Below are 18,707 nucleotides of genomic sequence, written 5' to 3'. Positions count from 1 at the left end.
CCGGGGCAGCAAGCAAGCCACGAGCAGAGGAGACCAATAAGAGTGGTTCCTACAAGTGACGTACGCACGGGAGGCTGGTATCACGCTGACCTGCCCGACCTCTCTATTCGTGCTTGCGTCTGGTTCATCCGGACCGCTTGTTTCGCACTATCTTCCTCTCGCGTCAGCGTTTGCTCGCACTTGTTTTGGTTGGCTTGGTTGGTCTCATTCATGCTTTTTTTACAATGATGTGTCTAAACCGAGACGTCCCGATAGAAAGGTTGTTGGAGACAGTGTGCCATATATGATTCTGTACAACAAGACAAGACCCTGAATACAGGGACGTGAAGGCGATACCCAGTACCTCATTCGCCTAGTTTTTTTTTTTTAATACGACGACACCGCAACAAAAGGGAGCACACCAACATTATTATAATCAGCGGCAACAGCTTCGTGATCTTGATAAGACGTGAGTCACGTTACGAATGTAGGACGAAGAAGGTAAACACAGCGCCGATCTGTCTGCAGACAAAGGTAAAAAACATGCGAGCCCACAGAGGCAAGCAGCAGTGGAAGACCAGTCCTGGCCTCGGCAACTCCGCTGCTTTGGTGGCACTAGCTGACAGAGGTAATTAGCGCCATCCAGCAAGCTGGCGGGAAAGCAAATCCGCGTCCCTCCCACCCTTCCTCGCAACTATGCTCCCCTCACTCTCCCGCTCAACTCCCTCATTTTCGACGGTCTCCACGCACGCGCGCCTCCGCACCGGCGCTACCAGACCTGCCGGCCCGGTACCAGCTGAGCCCGCTCGTTGAAGTTTCATTTTCTGCCGATATCGGGAAGTGAGTGTTGGCCAGCATGGGCAGTTTAGTGGTCCACGCTCACTGTGTGCTTTCGCACCGCGATATTTTACGACTCGCACCGTTCGTGCATGGTGCTATGGTGCACAAATACTTAAAAAAAGTGTCTTTTTTTTAATTCAAACAAATTTTCGGGCACCTTAGAGTTAGAATCATCAAGATTCGACTGAATATATATACATACATATACATACATATATATATATATATATATATATATATATATATATATATATATATATATATATATATATATATATATATATATATATATATGACGAAGAAGAAGGTGGAGGAATGGTAGTTGTTGGCAGAGAACCCCCCGCCCACTGAAATAAATTTATGGCTACGCCACTGCACCCACACTTATTTTTTTTTTACAACAAACAACTGTTTAATGCCACACTACATGCCAAAGCTATCCAGCTGTGTCCTTTTTGCAACAAGAAATCACCATCATCATATTGCAATGAGAGTAAAATACAAGAGCTCAAAGAAAAGAAGGCACTGCAACAGATATCAAACCTGAGACCTTCTCCTATGATAACTGACCATGACAACATCAACGAAGATCAAATGCTAGAAGCAGCAATGGCTCAAAGAGCGCCCATCGTGGTTCATGCTAGAGTACACAAGACAGTTATACAAGAGATGGCGATAAAGAAGACCTCCCTTTCAATGAGGAAGGTATCCACATGAACACTGCAAGGCAGAATTCCTCTGCCTTACCCACTGAGTTTTTTTTATGTCCACCAAATACACTGTCACTCCAAACCCATACATAAATCACAACATGTATGCAAAGTTCAATGACCAATGAATCATCACTACAGCCTGTGGGGTAGCAACAGTTCGCTATTATACATAGCTGCTTTAAGATTCATGAAGCACACCGAATTTTGTTTTGTAACAATCATTCCATTTGGGGACCTCTCTTTTCTTTGTGCTCAGAATGGTGGCAGAGGGTTAGTCAGGTACAGCAAGGTTGCTGTCTCTGCAGGCTGCAGCATGGCTGTTGAGATCTGGCCAATCACGTCGCACGTGTCTTGAATGGGCACAGCCGTTATGACATGCTCCAGGCCAGGCACCTCGGCCACTGGTCCAGACATGGCAGGAGCCGTGCTTCCAAGAACGTCTGGCATGTGAAAGAGAAATAATAATAAAAAAGATGGGAATCAATGGCAATAATGGCCTGTTTTATTAAACACGGTGTTACATTTCTTTAACTTGTTTATTTGTAACCTATAAACTACTCTAAGAATGCTGCCACTGCTGAGCTTCACCATACAAGCCTCCCAGTGGCTTTGGTGATCCTACGCTCTGTTTTACATACATTGCAATAAAATTATTATTATTATTATTATTATTATTATTATTATTATTATTATTATTACTATTATTATTATTCAATACAGAAAGAATAAAGTAGAAGGTCTCAAATCAGTGAGACTGCACATGAAAAGTTAAGAAAGAAAGCTATGAAATGTACTACAGTCAATTCCGGATTAATCGAAATTGAAGGAGGTTGCAAAATGGTTCAATACATTGATAATTCAAAATATGAACTACATCTATCTGAAGTTTATCTGAAACCTCTGCACATCTTGGGACAGTTTCTCGAGATCATAATTAAAGTGGGAGTTTATAAACTGCTTCTCCAAGGCTTTGTTGATAACTTATTTTAAGTTATAAGTCAGGCGATGTAACTACGCATTTACCCTGAAGTGTTGTTGGAGCGTGAATCTGCTCCTCCGGTGGCGGCAGTGGTGGGGGTGCGAGCAGATGTGGCTGCGCTGGCTGTTGGTGCCGCTGTTGCTGCTGGGACGGCTGGTGAAGCTTCTGGTGCCGTTTCAGTGCATACTGAGTGTTGAACTTCTTGGTGCAGCAGCTGCAGCAGAATGCCCGTGGATTGTTGTGAACCGACTGAACGTGCTTGCGTTGCACCGACCGTGTCTTGAAAGCCGAGCCACATATCTCGCACAAAAATGGCCGTGCTGTCGAGTGGATCGCCTGGTGCTCCGAGAGGTGCGAGTGAGTCCGGAACACCTGGGAAATGGTAGTTCCATCACACAATCAACCAGTGCAACCACGAAAGCTATGAAATGTTGGATATGCCAATTTCATTTCTGGGCATGTAGATGACGGTGATTAGGAAAGGGGCGCTTCTGAGCTAATACATAAAGAGGTGATGACAGTAGAGTATTGGACTGCCAGTCCAATATATTCAGAGTCCAATGTTTTTACCCAAATTGTAACACAAGAAGAATATACACTGTAGACAGTCATCACTCCTGTTTATCTTGTTCCATGTACTGTAGTCACGCAGCAGTGAGACAACAGAAGGAGGATGTCAGGGACAGCAGACAAATTACACAGCTATAAGATTCAACAGTAAAAACAATAAAATTCTGCATAAATTGATGTTAGGCTGTGAAGGCAGTGGCATTGGAAAGAAAAGACGAAGTCCTTCCAAGGGAAAGAATCACAAGAATTTTGTAAAGGTTGATGCCCATGTGGCCCCAATGTGGCAAAATAAAACAATCAAGGATGATATGATGCTACTGTTGCCACTCTTGCTATGCAGAAAAAGCTTTGTCCGAGTTGTAGGATGCGATAGCACAACATAAAATACCCAAACCCCCTCCACTGAACAAGAAATAAAGACTGAGAGTAATTCTCATTAATGCCCTTCCTCTTATGACCTCATTCTTTCAGTAATCTTTCTGCTCCCACAACATCCACCTCTGCCACATGGCAAAGCAGCCTGGGATATACAGTTAAACCTCGATACAATGAACTTTAATACAACAAAATTCTCTAAATAATGAAGTACTTAACTTCTAACTTTTTGAAAAAATGTTCCAAAAGTCAGGGGAACTCATACTTCAATGCGTTGTCATCACTGGCTTTACTCAACTTGCCATTTGCGTACTGACGATGCCACTCACATAGGTGGCGAAACGTCTATTTTTAAAAAATATTTTATTGTTGAGTAAAGCCAGTGATAACAACACGTTGAAGTCTAACTTCTTGTCCATAGGACATCAAGTATTTAGAACCTCAATATAATGAAGTATGTTTACACACTATTTCAATATAATGAAATGTCACTGCCACCGCGAAGGAATATCGAGACGACAAACTCAAACTTCCGTGGACGCACATAGTCAAATGATTGAACTGCAAGTGGCTGCTTGCAAACGCATCTCTCAAATCGCGCAGCGCGTGACCAAGAGTGACCACTGAAGAAGAGCAGTGTCACGTTCCATACAGAGCCCAAGTGCAGTAAGATCCTACTGCACTTGGGCGTACCAGGTTGGAACGCGTCTCCTTTTTAGTGTGCCCATGACTGCGCAAGGCTGTCAGCATGGCAGAGTGTGTATGCAGTCCGCATGCTGTGTTTGAGGGAGTGGGCGTGCCAAGGTGGCATGGCATCATGTGCACTGTCTTCCCTTGCAGTTAGTACTTGGAGGTTGCATAACCTCCGAGCTTTGGAGAAGCGCTGAAGTGAAAAGCATTCATTGCTGGCACTTTTCACGATAGTGTGGTCCCACTGTGGGCGGCACTTCAGCCGCGGAGGTGGAGTGGATGTGACAGCGTGGCTGGCTTCACTTAATTCGCAATGCCACTGTGGAGGTTTTGTCAACACGGCATGAAATCGTATCTTTTGTTGCCAGCTCTTGGATTAAACAAAATTAATTTTTCACTCATTTAGATTTGCATTTTCGATTGCCCGATCATCAGGAAAATATTGCGGCCCCTTCTACGCGAGAAAATCAATTGGCGACTGTATTTTCTTGCATGAAAGGTGAAATTTCAATATAAAATTTCAATATAATGAAGCAGTTATTGATTTTACAGATTGCATTATATCGGTTTAACTGTGTTGCTTTTTTTCACGTACCACCTGCCGATTTCCTTTCTTTTTTTCCTTTATTGTTCCCAACCCCATGATGACCATAAAAAGCCCAGCCTTTTCCCTTATCCACAGCAGTCACATTCAGTAGCCAGATCCCGCAGATCTTTTTACAATGATGACTATTATGGGCTCTTGCCAAGCTTAAAACAGTATAGAGTTGACTTCCGTAAATATGACTCTGGTTAATTCGATTTTTTGGGTATTTAAATTCCGGCTGATGGTCTCAGCCAGTGCCTATGCATTTCTATATATGGGCCAAATCTTTCTTTATTTTAATCCTAAAGTTGGCCTTCGACGGATAATTCAAATCTGACTGCTCAGCACGGGCCTGGTTTCATGTGGTGACCTCAATATCGAACCCTTTAGTGGCAGTATCTGTCTCGCCAGTGCTTAGAGGACAGTGAATGCGTTTAACACTCGTTATCTCCCGTTGAATATGCCTATTTTTGGCTGCCCTAGAAAAGTTTTCAAGCAATGACCGTAACTCACAATGTCTGATTACAGTGTTTACCCTATTCTAATGTGCACCTCTTTTTCCAATAAAATTAGGCTCAAGATTGCTTGCATGGTGCAATTAGATATGAAATCAAAAGTGCCTTCACAGCGTTTGTATGTTTTACTGCACAATACAAGTGTATTGCGGTGAAGCGCCATTGTGCAAGAGATAGTAGACCCGTGCCCCATTTTTCTTGCTGCTGTAATGTTATCTCTATGTTAGTTGACAATTTTCGACACAAAAAGCGGGTAAGCATGTTATTCAGGGGTTTTAGGATCAGGCAAACACTGTGAATGAATCAGCAGAATGTATTGGCACTTCTTTCTGCATTTTGATTAATTTTACCAATTTCGTCTGTCCCGTCAGGGTCAAATTAATGGAAGTCTACATAGTAGGCACAAACGGAACTGAGACAATGGCCTGGTTGGTGTACAGGTACAGTGTTACCATAAGATTTGTACAGGCTAATTAATAATAAGGTCACTACAGCTTTATAATGCCACATAAAATTCTGGCAAGAAAAACAATGCGATGGACAGGACATGAGAAAGCAGCAGACAACTTCCTCATGCCCTGTTCTTTGCAATGCTTTTCTGCTTGAAGACATGAACCAACCATCCAAGTATGTACACTTCCGCATTAATAGCTTGATAATGTGCTGCAGGCCTTGTATGTTTTATTGCGCAACAAAAATGTATTGCGGTGAAGTGCAATTGTGCAAGAGATACTAGACCCGTGCCCCATTTTTCTTGCTGCTGTAATAATTATATCAATGACTTACATAGCTGAAGAGTTCTGATTTAATAAACTCCACTTTCAGCAACACAGTTTCATTTGGCATCCATCACCGGATGTGGACAGCACCCACCTTGTGGCATTGTGGGCACGGAAAAGAGGCTGGAGGGGCACCCTCGTTGGGGCCAGCGTGTGTCAGGTGGTGCTGACGTAAGGCATCAGCCCTCTTGAAGGCTTTGCCACAGCGGTGGCACAGGAACGGGCGCGCTCCTCCATGAACATTGGCTCGATGTCGCACCAGGTGCTCCTTGCGGTGTGTCTGATAGCCACACTGGGTGCACTGGTGCAAGGGTGCACTGCTCTGGAGTGCCCCACTGTCGCCTGCATGGCGTTGACGGTGCCTGGCAAGTAGCAGTGGCCGCGTGGTACGGTAGTTGCAATGGGGGCATTCCATGGGCTGCAATGTGACACAGGGGGCACAGTGCAACATCAAAATGCATGTTTTTCTCCTAAATGCCTAGGACCACTCACTTTGAAATTTAGTGCAGCAGCACAGGAAGGGTGAGCTAGCAGGATGATGTAAGTGGCAAGCAAGCACGTACTGAGTAGACCCAAGTGTAAATGACTCTTCTAGCTAAACCGCTGGCTGGTTTCTGCCCATATATTGCACAGAGGTAGCATTTTGCAGAGGGTTCAGTTTAATAGCTTGAATGCAAGCATTACTTGCCTGTTTCATTCAGCATGAAGCCAAAGTGCATGTCGTCGGCTGAGACACCACTCAAGAAATACTGATTTTACTGAAACAGCACAGTGGTGCCATCTGTAATTACAATAAAATGTGTGTTTCACTATAGCAGCGCCGCCATTCCCTTGCACTTAGACTGGCATTTCTTTTAGTGGCTAGCTAGGTTAGCAGACGATGAGCTTTGTTGTCGACAAAACAGGCAAGTAATGCTCACAAACATGGTATTAAACTAAACCCACAACAAAATGCTATTCCTGTGCAAAATTTGATTGGAAACTGGCCAGAGATAGAAGAGTCATGTACACTTGGCTCTACTATTTATGCAATCAGAATCAGAATCAGAATCGGTTTTTATTGAGATCATTAGAAAGATTACAAGTTGTTAATATTCAGAAGGGGGTACCGAAGTCAAAGACTGCAATGGGACCTCCTTTACAAAGTAAACATAATAAAACAAAAGTACAGCAGTTTCAACAAATTGTTAGCATAGAAAAATTACAGGTTTTAATATGAATAGCATGATTGAAGAATTACATATGCATAAATGTCGTGAAAAAACGCACTGTAACACAATCTCGTTGACAACTGATAAAGTAACAGCGTAGATGACGTGACGAACACAGTATAATTTGCTAACTCGAATGTATATGTGAGGCAGAAATAGAAGCCTAACGGTATGGCAATGAAAATGAAATGAAGGCACCCTGAAAGAATGGTTGTATGGACTAGGCATCAGTATTAGACAGAATGTAATCTTTTATTTGTTTCTTGAATTTGTGAATTTTAAGTGTTTTTATGTATAACGCTAGTGTGTTCTAGAATGCGATAGATGAAAAATGGACACTCTGTTTGCCATAATTAGTATGTATTTTAGGTAAAATGAAGTTCCTATTTATTGCAAACCTGGTAATATTAGTATTTAATAGAGAAGATTGTGGTATCAAGCTGTCGCATCACGTGTAATTGATTTGATGCAACAAAAAGGTACCTAGATTATATTTAACGAGTTGTGTGACTGTAAGAATGTGATTAGTTTGTAAAAGATATGAGGCGTTGTTATATGGGCTAAATGTAATTATCCTAATAGCCTGATTCTGTAGGATTTGCAATAAGTTCAAAAGGGTTACGTAAGTGTTTCCCCAGCAAGTAACACAGTAGTTAATATGGGAATGAATAAATGAAAAGTATAATGATAGTAATATTTGATGGTCAAATATGTTTCGTGCTTTTAGAAGTACCCTAATCCCGTAGGTAATCGTCCGTTTTAGTTATGTTAAGTGTTCAATAAATTTAAGATGTTTGTCTACTTCTATGCCAAGATAATTACAGGAAAAACTTGCAGGGATAGGACTTCCGCCCAAAAAGATAGGAGGAATGGAGTGAAGTGTTCGTTGGTGGGAAGCGAATACAACAAATTTTGTTTTCGATGGGTTTATCTGTAGCTGGTTAGTATGGCACCACTCCAGCAGGCTGTGTAAATCGCCATTAAGGTTAGATACTAAGGTTGTAATACATTTATTGGAATTAATAATAGTAGTATTACCTGCATAAAGTATACATTTCGAAGAGGACAGGCAGTTAGGCAGATCATTGACGTATAATAAAAATAAAAGCAGACTCAATATAAAACCCTGGGGCATGCCAATATTAGTGAACATGGTTTTAGAATGAACGCCTGAAATGGTTACTACCTGCATTCTGTCTGTTAAGTAATGTTGTAGCAACAAGAGCGCTGGGCCGGTAATTCCCAATGATTCAAGCTTACGAAATAAGATGCGGTGATTTATTTTCTCAAACGCTTTGCTTAAATCTACAAATACTGAAGCTGCATAATTCCCTTCATTGATAGCGAGATTTAGTTGATCGGTTAGAGCAACGAGAGCCAGTTCGGTCGAGTAACCCGAGCGAAAGCCGTATTGGAATGGTGAGAGAATGTTAAATTTTGTAAGGTAATTAGTTTAACATTTTTCTATTAACTTTTCAATTACCTTACTAAAGAAAGGTAATACACAGATGGGGCGATAATTGGAAATTAAAAAGCGGTGCTCAGTACATGCAATGCTCGGTACATGCTTGCTAGCCACTTACCTGCCTCTCTAATTGAAAACTTTTGACTGCACCATGCGTTACAAGAGGTATCGTGACATGATGCCACCATCTCGTGTGCTGGTGAGTGCTTCCTCTGAATCCTGCACCTGGGCAACCCTCCTTCTCCTATGTGTGAACTTTGAGTAAATGAAATATCAAATTGAGCCTGGCCCTCCGGCTCCTTGACACTCTTTTGCCTATACACTCTACATTCCTACCGCTATGTAGGCACAACTATTATAGTACGCCAGTGCTTAATAAACCCAGTTAAACCCCGTTAACAAAAGTTCAGTGTTCTACCACCCACAAAACAAGAGATAACAACACACGTGGCTAACTAAATACAAGACAAAGCTGGCACCATGGCTGAGGTGTTTATAAATAGTCAGTCAAATGCTAACGCTATTGTACACCTAATCTGCAGGACATTCCCATAAATATTGCAGTTTTCTCTTTTGGTGCTGCATGTCTCACTTGAAGGTGGCCTCAATCATTTCCATCTAATTTTGGCAAAAAAATTTGGCCGACGATTGCGCTTCTTGGTAACGCGATTTTTGAGTGCAGCTGCTGCCTTATTTCAACAACAGGCAACCGCATACAGAACACGCAGTGCCGAACAGAGGCGGTACTGGATTTCAGATTGGGCAGCACACACCACGATTCGCCGCTATCGAGCCAGCGCTCTGGTGACGCGTCATTTTAAAGTGGGTCACTGCTGCGGAGAGGGGGGGGAGATTAGCAATTATTATTTAATGTTTCTTCTGAGGTGGGATGAGGAAACGGGTGGAGAACAGGGGTATTGAGTAGAGGTCACACACTCATTCACTCACAGACAGGCCTCAATGTGGCTGCACAAGGTTGGGGTGGAAAGTAGAAGTAAGGGGACGAAACGCTATAACTGTCTTTCGAGTCAAAGCAACGACACTGCGCCAGGTAAGCGGAAGTATAGGGCAAGGGTGGAGGTGGGAAAAGGACAGCCAGGCGCAAGCACAGCCAGAGGTGACAAATGCCACTGCGGCCCACAAACAGGGGGAGTGAGAGACATGGCTCAGAGCCGTACAGCCACGCGACACGGAGGCAGAGGAGCGGAGAGCCGTGGATCATGTGCGAGGCAGCAAGGAGCGCCTGCCGCCGGCACCGCGGCAGTGCCACAACAGCGGGAGAATGGTCGACGAGGGCGGAGTGGACAGTAGCGGTGAGAGTCACCGCAACGGCGCTGCACGGACGAAGGAGGTGAGAGAATAGGCGAGAGCACGTAATTTGGCTTTGGAGGACAAGGAGAGAACAAGACTTGCGTCGCACATGAGAGATGGCAGCAGGAGGGTGTGCAGCTAGAGCAGCGCGTGGATGATGATCTTGGTTACGGCAAAGCTGACGGCAATGCAAAATGCAGGAACAGGCGCCGAAGAGCTGTGCTCTAATTACAGTGTGTGCACATGTGCACACAGAGGGAGGGAGAAAGCAACACTGCAGATGTGAAAAGTGGAGAAGACACCAGCTGCGATATGCTACCATATGAATAAACAGCCATCTGGTACAACTGACTTAGCAAGTAAAACCTTCTGACATGCATGAGCATTTCATGGAGGAGCACACCTTCTGTGAAAACAACGGGTTCAGGAGTATCTGCACTGGACAATTTGCCATACGAAACCTGACACACAAGGTCCAGATAGTGGTGTGTATTTGTAAGGTTGATGACACCTGAAAAATGGAGCATAGGGCTCAACTGTGTTTTGATAAATAACTTCATACCGGCCTGCCTTCTTGTCCATGACTTAAAGGGGCCCTGAACCACTTTTTATCAAAGTGGAGAAAGACATTTGAAGTGAAGATAGGCTATTTCAGAACCACTTTGCCACAAAAAGTACTTCAATGCGTTCAGCGGAAGCGGAGTTATTGGCAATGAAACATGGCCTCAGCTGTGCTCCCCTTCCTCCTCCAATGGCTTGTAATGCGAAGGCTACGGCGGAGACGTCACCGTGGCGTGCAATTTAAATTTCCGATTTGGTGCCTATGCCGCGCTAAACGTAGGCCAAACGTGGCTGTCCTCAGAGAGCCACAGTGCGCTTAGCCACTGGACTCGTGCCTGCACCTCACGGCAGCCACGGTGCAGCCGAGCGCAGCGACCAATACCAGCCTCGCATCGGAGTGTGCTTTATGACAAAATAGAGCACACAGAAAAGAGCGAGGGTCATGGAGTTTTTGAAACGAGAGCATTTGAGAAAAAGGTGACTTCACGCTCCGCTTGCGAGCTCCACCGACCGCGTACGACAGCGGAACTTGGCTGAGATGTTCACAACAGCGTATGCCACCCGCGGACTATGTTATTTCACCAAGTCCGAGGGGTGGTTCAGGGCCCCTTTAACAGAGTTATCTTTTGAGTAGGAAACACTCTATATATTGTCCGGAATAGTACTACAGCACTACATTGCTGTCTCAAATGTTCTCTTTAACTATGACAAGACCTAGACCACACATGATTCTGAGGCTGAAATTAAGCAGAAAGCAGAGAGAATGCAACTGTTGTCTCATACCTTGGCTGGCACCCCTCGGGAGCGCTTTGTCCGGTAATGGCGCATGCGGTTATGCCGTAGAAGCAACTTTTGGTCATCAGTTGCATAGCTGCAATGGGTGCAGCGATGAAGGTGGTTGCTGTGCGTGGATGCGTGCCTCCTCAAGTGGCCCAGGCGCATTGTAGTGAAGGAACACTTGTCACAGCTATGCAATGTGGTCACCTGCCATCAAGATAGGACCACGCATCAAGAATGCCGCTTAGTACAGCCTCTAAACACAAAAAAAGAGCAGCTCAGCAAAGGTCAATTGACACTAATCCTGCAAAAATAAGCCAAGTACAAACTTTGAATGTCTGGGCCAGCGAATTCAGCTGTTCTAAAGCTTTCTTAATCAAATTAATAGTCCCAACATTATTAGGTAGACCATTATGTCCTTAGGAAGACATAAGCAGAGTACGTAAAAAGAATGTATTAGAGGACTATGATATAAGTCGACTGCGGAGGCATGCCAATATTAGAAATTTCTTATATGAATCTAATAGTATTTTCAATTCAATTGAAGAATCTATTTATTGGTTTCGTTTTTAATACAAAGAATAACAACACTTATTGGAGTCTATAAAGAAAAAGACTGAAGCACGTAGTAACACTGCATGAGCGCTATGGTAGCTAAAAAGCAAATATACTGAGTAAATGTATGGATCAACTAGATTTTGCATGATTTCCAATAATTCAATAACAACTCCTCACCTTTAGGCAGTTATCTGGATTTAGGCAAACATATTTTTATTTGGCTGATCTCGCCTCTTTTGCATCCCTTTAAACCAATGTGCAGTGCTGAGTATTATGCTTAGCAGCTTCAAGAAACACAACACTATATGCATCTGGTGATATAGTGCTTTCTTTTTTGTTTCATTTCACCACTGTCATCGTTACAGAGAAGCAGATAAGACAACCTTTCAGTTATTCTTCATTTACAGGCAGGTCAGTCAACTGAACATCCAGTTGTTAATGCCATCAGATTTATCAAATATTGTAAATAATGCCTTTTTTACCGAATTGGACTCCTCACAACCTCTGTATACAGTTGGAAACGACAAAATATTTGGTATTTAATCTTATATTTAAAGGGCCATTTTTCTAGAATATGTATATTCAGTTCAATTAGAATTTTGCTATTTGAACACCCCCAGTCAATTGCAGCAATGATTCGCTGAACTAGCTTACAATACAAAGAATAAAGTCACATTCCGTACGACACCTTTTCGTGTATCTTGATATGTTTCAGGTAGTGGCTGTTGCGCTTTGTCTTGAAAGAGCACAGCTCACAGAAGTACTTGAACGGCGTGATTTCTTCATAGTTTCGCTTTTGTTTCTGAACTTCTGCCACTTGCTCAGGGGGCACATTGTCTCCATTATCCTCTGCAGTCTGCCCTGTCACACAAGTGTCGGTCACTCCTGCCGGGTCTTCCATGAACTGCTCCACCACATTTTCTTGGGACGGGGGAAGATCCAAAGGCAGATTCAGCATGGCATCCTCCAGTTTTGAGCAGTGGATCTCAATGACAACTGGATTCGGCACTGCATTTGGGTCACAGCTAGCCTGCCGTGTAAAAGGGGTCAGAAGGTGCAGAAAAACAATGAGGTTGTTGAAGTGAACTGCTCTACTCTTTGAGATGACCAGTCCATTCAGAGAAAAACATCGATGCAAGAAAGCATGTCCTGATGACCACGTGTCTGCAAGTTATGCATGACCTATAACAAAGGTTACAGTAGAGAGGTTGAGAATATTTTTGGCCAAGTATGATCCTTTTTAGTGTAGTCAAACGTGAGTACTATACCATTTTTTTTACTTCATTGTTGCCTAAATGTCCAGAGCCAGATATCAGGCCCACAATTTTATGCTCAGGAGCAGAACGTTTAAAAAGTGAAATTAAATTCTGACATTTTGCATGCCAAACCCACAATATGATTATGAGGTACATCATTGTGGGAGACTCTGGGTTAGTTTTGACCACCTGGAATTCTTTAACATGCGCCTAAATCTAAATTCACAAGCTTTCTTGCATTTCATCCTTATCGAAATGCGGCCACCACAGCCAGGATCGAACCTACAGCTTTGAGCTTAGCACTCCTGTGCCATTGCCAAGTTACCAGGGCAGGTGAACAGCACATCTCATAAAGTCTATCCATGCATAGAGAGCGTTTACAAAACAATAACTCAACCATGGTAAGGTCTTGCCATGCTAAGTTACAATAAAAGTTTTAGTTTATTTGCATGAACACCAAGGTGAGCACTGCTTGGTATAATAAAAGCAATAAAAGATGTTCCATGCAGTGGCAAAGGAAAGTAAAATTTGATTGTCCTTTTATGTTAAGCTCAGTGCACCAGAAATACTTTTCAATTGGCTACATCATTATCAATAACTAAGAGAGGAGTTCGAGTTTACTATCCTTAGCTGGTGTGTGTGTGTGTGTGTGTGTGTGTGTGTGTGTGTGTGTGTGTGTGTGTGTGTGTGTGTGTGTGTGTGTGTGTGTGTGTGTGTGTGTGTGTGTGTGTGTGTGTGTGTGTGTGTGTGTGTGTGTGTGAGAGTTCACAGATATAGTGCATGTACGTTATGGCCAACTCAGTCGGAGCAAGTCAAGGCCGCCTAATATGAACTTCACCACTACGCAAGATTCATTAGTTCTATCCAAGCATTTTCAATAAGTAGACATAAAAAAGATGTTTAATTAGAAAATTCAAATCAGTGATACAAGCTTGTTCCTATTAACACGGACCTAGAAACTGTGACTTGCTGATTTTTAAGAAATAAAATATTATTAAATATACAGAATCAGTTGCAAAGCAACAGCTTTGGGGACATTATATAAGTAGGCCATTTCATTTTTGGGTAAAACCAATTTCTGCCAGCTTTCTGTCAGCCGAGTAGGTTTTAAAGCATTTAGGTCTAATTCACAATTTCTCACTGTGAAACTGCCTTCCAGGAAACAGTCATCAAATGGGTGAATTGAACAAATAAAGTGCTTGAATAGGCAAATCAAGAGTACAGTAAAGAATGTGCACACACTGGAATGATGCACATGCTAGCGTGATCAAACTGCCAAAAAAGGAATTAAAGATAGGCTACACAACAACAAAGTGAACACTACAGTATAGTGAATGTCTTTATAAGATCTCTGTTTTGTTCAAACACATGGCTCTCAATGGGAAACTACAGAAACATGCAATGCCTGCTGTAACCAGGAAAGTAAGCTTACAATTTGCATACCAGCAGCTGGAACCAAGTCACCATGGTCAGGTCAAGAACTTGTTGAATGAATATAATTCTTACTGACTCCACGAGACCTGACATACATTTAGGTGATTGCAGAGTGCACTTATTTTAGGGGTACCACTAAGACATGCCTAAATTTTTATGTGCAAGGCTGCACAATTCAATATACTAGCAGACAAAGCTCTACTGTTGCTCGCTAAAAGCACAGCAACCCCAGAAGAAGAAGAAAAAGCAAGCAAATTTGAATTGTGAAACAGCTTCTGAATAACATTTGATTTGTGCTCAACTATGAGCTCATGCCTCGAATTATGTAAAATATAAAACCAACCCGAAAATGAATGAGGGTATGAAGCTGGGCTTATTGGTTTTCACTCAACATAGCAAACACTGCAGACAAGAGGTTCTTTCTTTCTTTTTTTCTTTCTTTCTTTCTTTATTAGAACATAAAACATACAGTCAAATATTTTCTCAGCCCGCCAAAGCAACGATGCTTTTGAGCGGGACTGGGCAGTGCTCTGGCCCAAATCGCACAGTCTTGTGTTCTAAGAACAGAGGAAACAACAGGAAGAGAGAAAAATAAAATGTACAATGGCAAAATAGCAAGGTCTGGGTTGTATCCCATTTGTACCTCGTGTAGTCTGTGCTGTTTGCTATGTTTAACAAAAATGAACACAAAACATAGCTATAGCTGGTGTGCCCATGCACCGTCAGTCGCACAGCAGTTACAATTTATGCCTACAAACATTCTTTTTATGACATAACAGCAGGAGTGTCAAAGTGGAGAAAAGTGTGCGTTTGAAGTGTTGGAAGCTGGTCACGTGTTAGAGGTAGAAAGATGGGAGAGCTTAGGAGAGAGAGAGAGAGAGAGTGGAGCAGCTGATGGTGGTCTGCTCCGGACTATCATCAGTTGCGCTTGCTCCTTGAAGAGGCAGAATGTGTTTCAAGTGTGCTCCTGATCAACACTCTGTGATGTGATAAACGCGGCTTAAATCATGGGTCCGCGACCTCAAAGAGGTGCGAAGTAATACTAACGCATTTGTCTCGCGTGAATTGTTAAATTTCCACAGAATTTTTTTTTTACAATATGAATCTTTTGCACCCACCACGCAGTAGTCTATGATGGCAACTTTCGTTAAGATCTTATTTACATGGTTTTTTTACAGTCGGTGATGGACAGACATGGCACAGAGTCCATTCTGCAGCCAAGAACTGTGGCAAAAACATCAGCCAAGAGTAACATATTTGACAATATTGAATATGAGAAAAAAGCTACAACTGGCAATTATATCGCCGCGCAAGTTACGTCAACTTGTCTTTATTACCCCTGTAATGTTGCTAAGCAAGAGTTTAATTGTCATAGTGAGTGCTCGCTCTGAATGATTCAATAGTCTGCAAATGTGAACTTGATAAGTCTTCGTCTGGAGTATCTCTAATGCACCAATATTGAGTGCACTTCTGGGATTCTCCTGTTTGAAACCGCGATGACTGGTCCGTTATATAGGTCCATCTGATCTGCACAACATTTTGTGAACTAGTTCACAACTGCTCTGTGCCAATTCTTGTTCAAGAGTCCGGCACCTTCTGCATGTGCCTTGAACAACCTCTCCCACAAGTACAGGGAACGCTGTGAAGTTGTTGTCCACGAAGCCTGCACTGTGAAATGAATAATGATGCATTAGATGCTGCCATGTTCAACTGGCAAAATAAGGCACAAAAGGCAGCACCTCATGGACCCCAGTTCACTAAGTGCAGACAGAACGAATGGTCCTTACATCTGGGACACTTACAGCACACACGCAATTTCCGTCAGTTGCACTGTCTTAATTCATAATAACCGAGCATTCGTATGCATAAGCATACGAATCTGCTTATGACACGTCAGAAAGTTACCTGTGGCTCCTTTTCCAAGGCGGCATCGCAAACATCACTCGCAACGGCCTCGATTTGGTCAAATGTGTGCTGAAGGTCGGACGAACAAAACTCGCTACACGTGCCACTTTCGGCAACAACATTGACAAGAAGTGTTGTTTCACTGGGTGAACAGAAGGCATCTTCCTCTGCGGCCAGTTCGGGGCAGTCTTCAATGACATTTGTGCCAATGACCTCGTGTGACGCCACATCAACGTAGTGGTCCTGAAACGCTTCCGAGAGGACAACTTCATCGGCTTCGGCGACTTCCTGCAGATCGACGGTGTCTTGTTGCAGCAAGTGCTTCTGAAGTATCTTGCGTGCCGCTAGGATGTCGACGAACGAACCGTGGATCATGTACCGCAAGCAGGCGTCGGAAACGTCTTCGCTAAGTTTTCCCGGGACTCCATTGTCCCGAAAAAACACCTCGATGCTCTCCGGGATTGAGCGAACGACTTGATCGGATAGGAAAGCGTGCACATCGTCGAAGACCTGAATAAACAAGCAAAGAGGTGGGGGGCGGGGAATTCCTCAGTGATTTCAGGTCTATGACTCGTGCGCCCAGGTCATGATGACCAACGGGCTTTTCATCACGCTACGCGGTTAGTCACAACAGCGAAAACCCAGCATGCGGTACGTTACCTCGAACAGCCTGTTGCATTTTTCTTTTTCTTCTCGAACTTCGACCGCAGGCATGGTTCGTTTCTTGCATAGTAGTAGCACTTGGGACACTTTCTACACTAAATTCACTTCTGACTATGGTATTTTTGAAACATCTCACGGTGTGCTTGCTTCAAATCGAAGCAATTTATCGCGAGCACGGAAGACGAAATAATCCTCTGGAAATGTAGTTGTGTCGTTTTCCTGCCTGCGGTGACAACACAAAGCATCAATCGTCGCTTACGAGAATTCAAAATGCACAAACAGCTCACAAATCTAGATCACATCACCCACGAAGCAGAACACACTTTGTAGTCGGCAAGCGCTCACAATATTCGATGACTGCATCACAAATATGTACCCCTTAAACCAGCCAAATTCTCGATGCGCTGGTAATTCAATAACGGATGCGCGAAACGGGGCAACTGTACCATAAACTGTACTGGTTTAGCAGCATGGGCAAAAACACAGCCTCTCCATAGAGAAAGAAATGCCTCTCCTTCAGTTGCGCGCGCGGTAGGCTGCAGCGCCTGTAGCAGCCTACCACCAACCACACGTGACCATTTTCGCACACCAGTTTTAATTCTATGTAGACAGCATGGGCAGATCAAAGCTAGCGGCCAACGCGTTATGTGCGCGCTCTGTCACAGTTTCTCACGCAACATTCACGAATCTCTTGTATATAATTCGCGTACACTGCCATCGTACCGCCGCCTCTGCGCCGTATGACGAGAACAGAGAACTCGGGAGAACGTTCGTTATTTAGGAGCTTCTCGGGAAGCGTGTGGTTTTGTACACGGAGTGCCCAACGGATAGAGGGATCGAGAGTCCTTCCAAGAGTTTGCTAATTCTATGCTTCCTCTTTAATATCAGTTGTACGTGTAGTTCCTTGTCGCTGTTACAAAGACTATGTAACGAGTTACGAGTGACTGACGCTGAAGCGCTTAATTATTACATGAAAACTACGTTACGATTGGTCGAAACGTTGCGACCACGCAGAGTTGGCGCTAAGCTTGCCGTTTGTCTAAACAACGGGTTGCAGCGAACTTATCGGGAAGCGTTGTGGTCTTGTACACGGAGTACACTTATGAGGGATCGAGAGTCCTTCGAAGAGTGCTAATTCTATGCTTCCTCTTCGATATCAGTTCTGCGTGTAGTTCCTTGTCGCTTATGTAACGAGTTAATATGAGTGACTGACGCAGAAACGCTTTATTATGACATGAAAACTAGGACATGACTGGTCGAAACGTTGCGACCACGTAGAGTTGTCGCTAAGCTTGCCAGTTGTCGAAACAACGGGCTGCAGTTCGAAGTTTTAGCAAGTTGGGTTGATTACAAATAAATAAGCTAGAAAACATACTAGCGACTTCCGCTTCCACTGAAACGACAACGCGCCTTCGAGGTTTCGTACAAAATTAAAAGAAGGCGGCGCGAACCCGTTTTTAGAACCTCGACGACAACCGCCTCGGCGCAAAGAAACGGGGCGCATCCGTGAGGAGGGCGAAACGTGGGCGTCTCAACATTG

General features: G+C 43.5%; 1 protein-coding gene across 1 annotated transcript; it reads right to left on the bottom strand.

Annotated features, from left to right (window-relative positions):
• Positions 1–1,206: 1,206 nt before the first annotated feature.
• LOC142572695 (uncharacterized) lies at positions 1,207–17,745 on the bottom strand. The gene is made up of 7 exons (XM_075681991.1): positions 17,165–17,745; positions 16,505–17,014; positions 12,598–12,939; positions 11,358–11,558; positions 6,121–6,444; positions 2,556–2,883; positions 1,207–1,972 (listed from the first exon to the last, which is right to left on the bottom strand). Exons 1-7 carry the CDS (start codon positions 17,216–17,218, stop codon positions 1,785–1,787), a joined length of 1,947 nt encoding a protein of 648 aa, XP_075538106.1. The 5' UTR covers positions 17,219–17,745; the 3' UTR covers positions 1,207–1,784.
• Positions 17,746–18,707: the final 962 nt, after the last annotated feature.

This window comes from Dermacentor variabilis, chromosome 2 (assembly GCF_050947875.1).
Source record: "Dermacentor variabilis isolate Ectoservices chromosome 2, ASM5094787v1, whole genome shotgun sequence".
Classification (NCBI taxonomy): domain Eukaryota; kingdom Metazoa; phylum Arthropoda; class Arachnida; order Ixodida; family Ixodidae; genus Dermacentor; species Dermacentor variabilis.
Note: the sequence above shows the minus strand (reverse complement) of the source record. Positions and strands in the feature narration are given on the sequence as shown.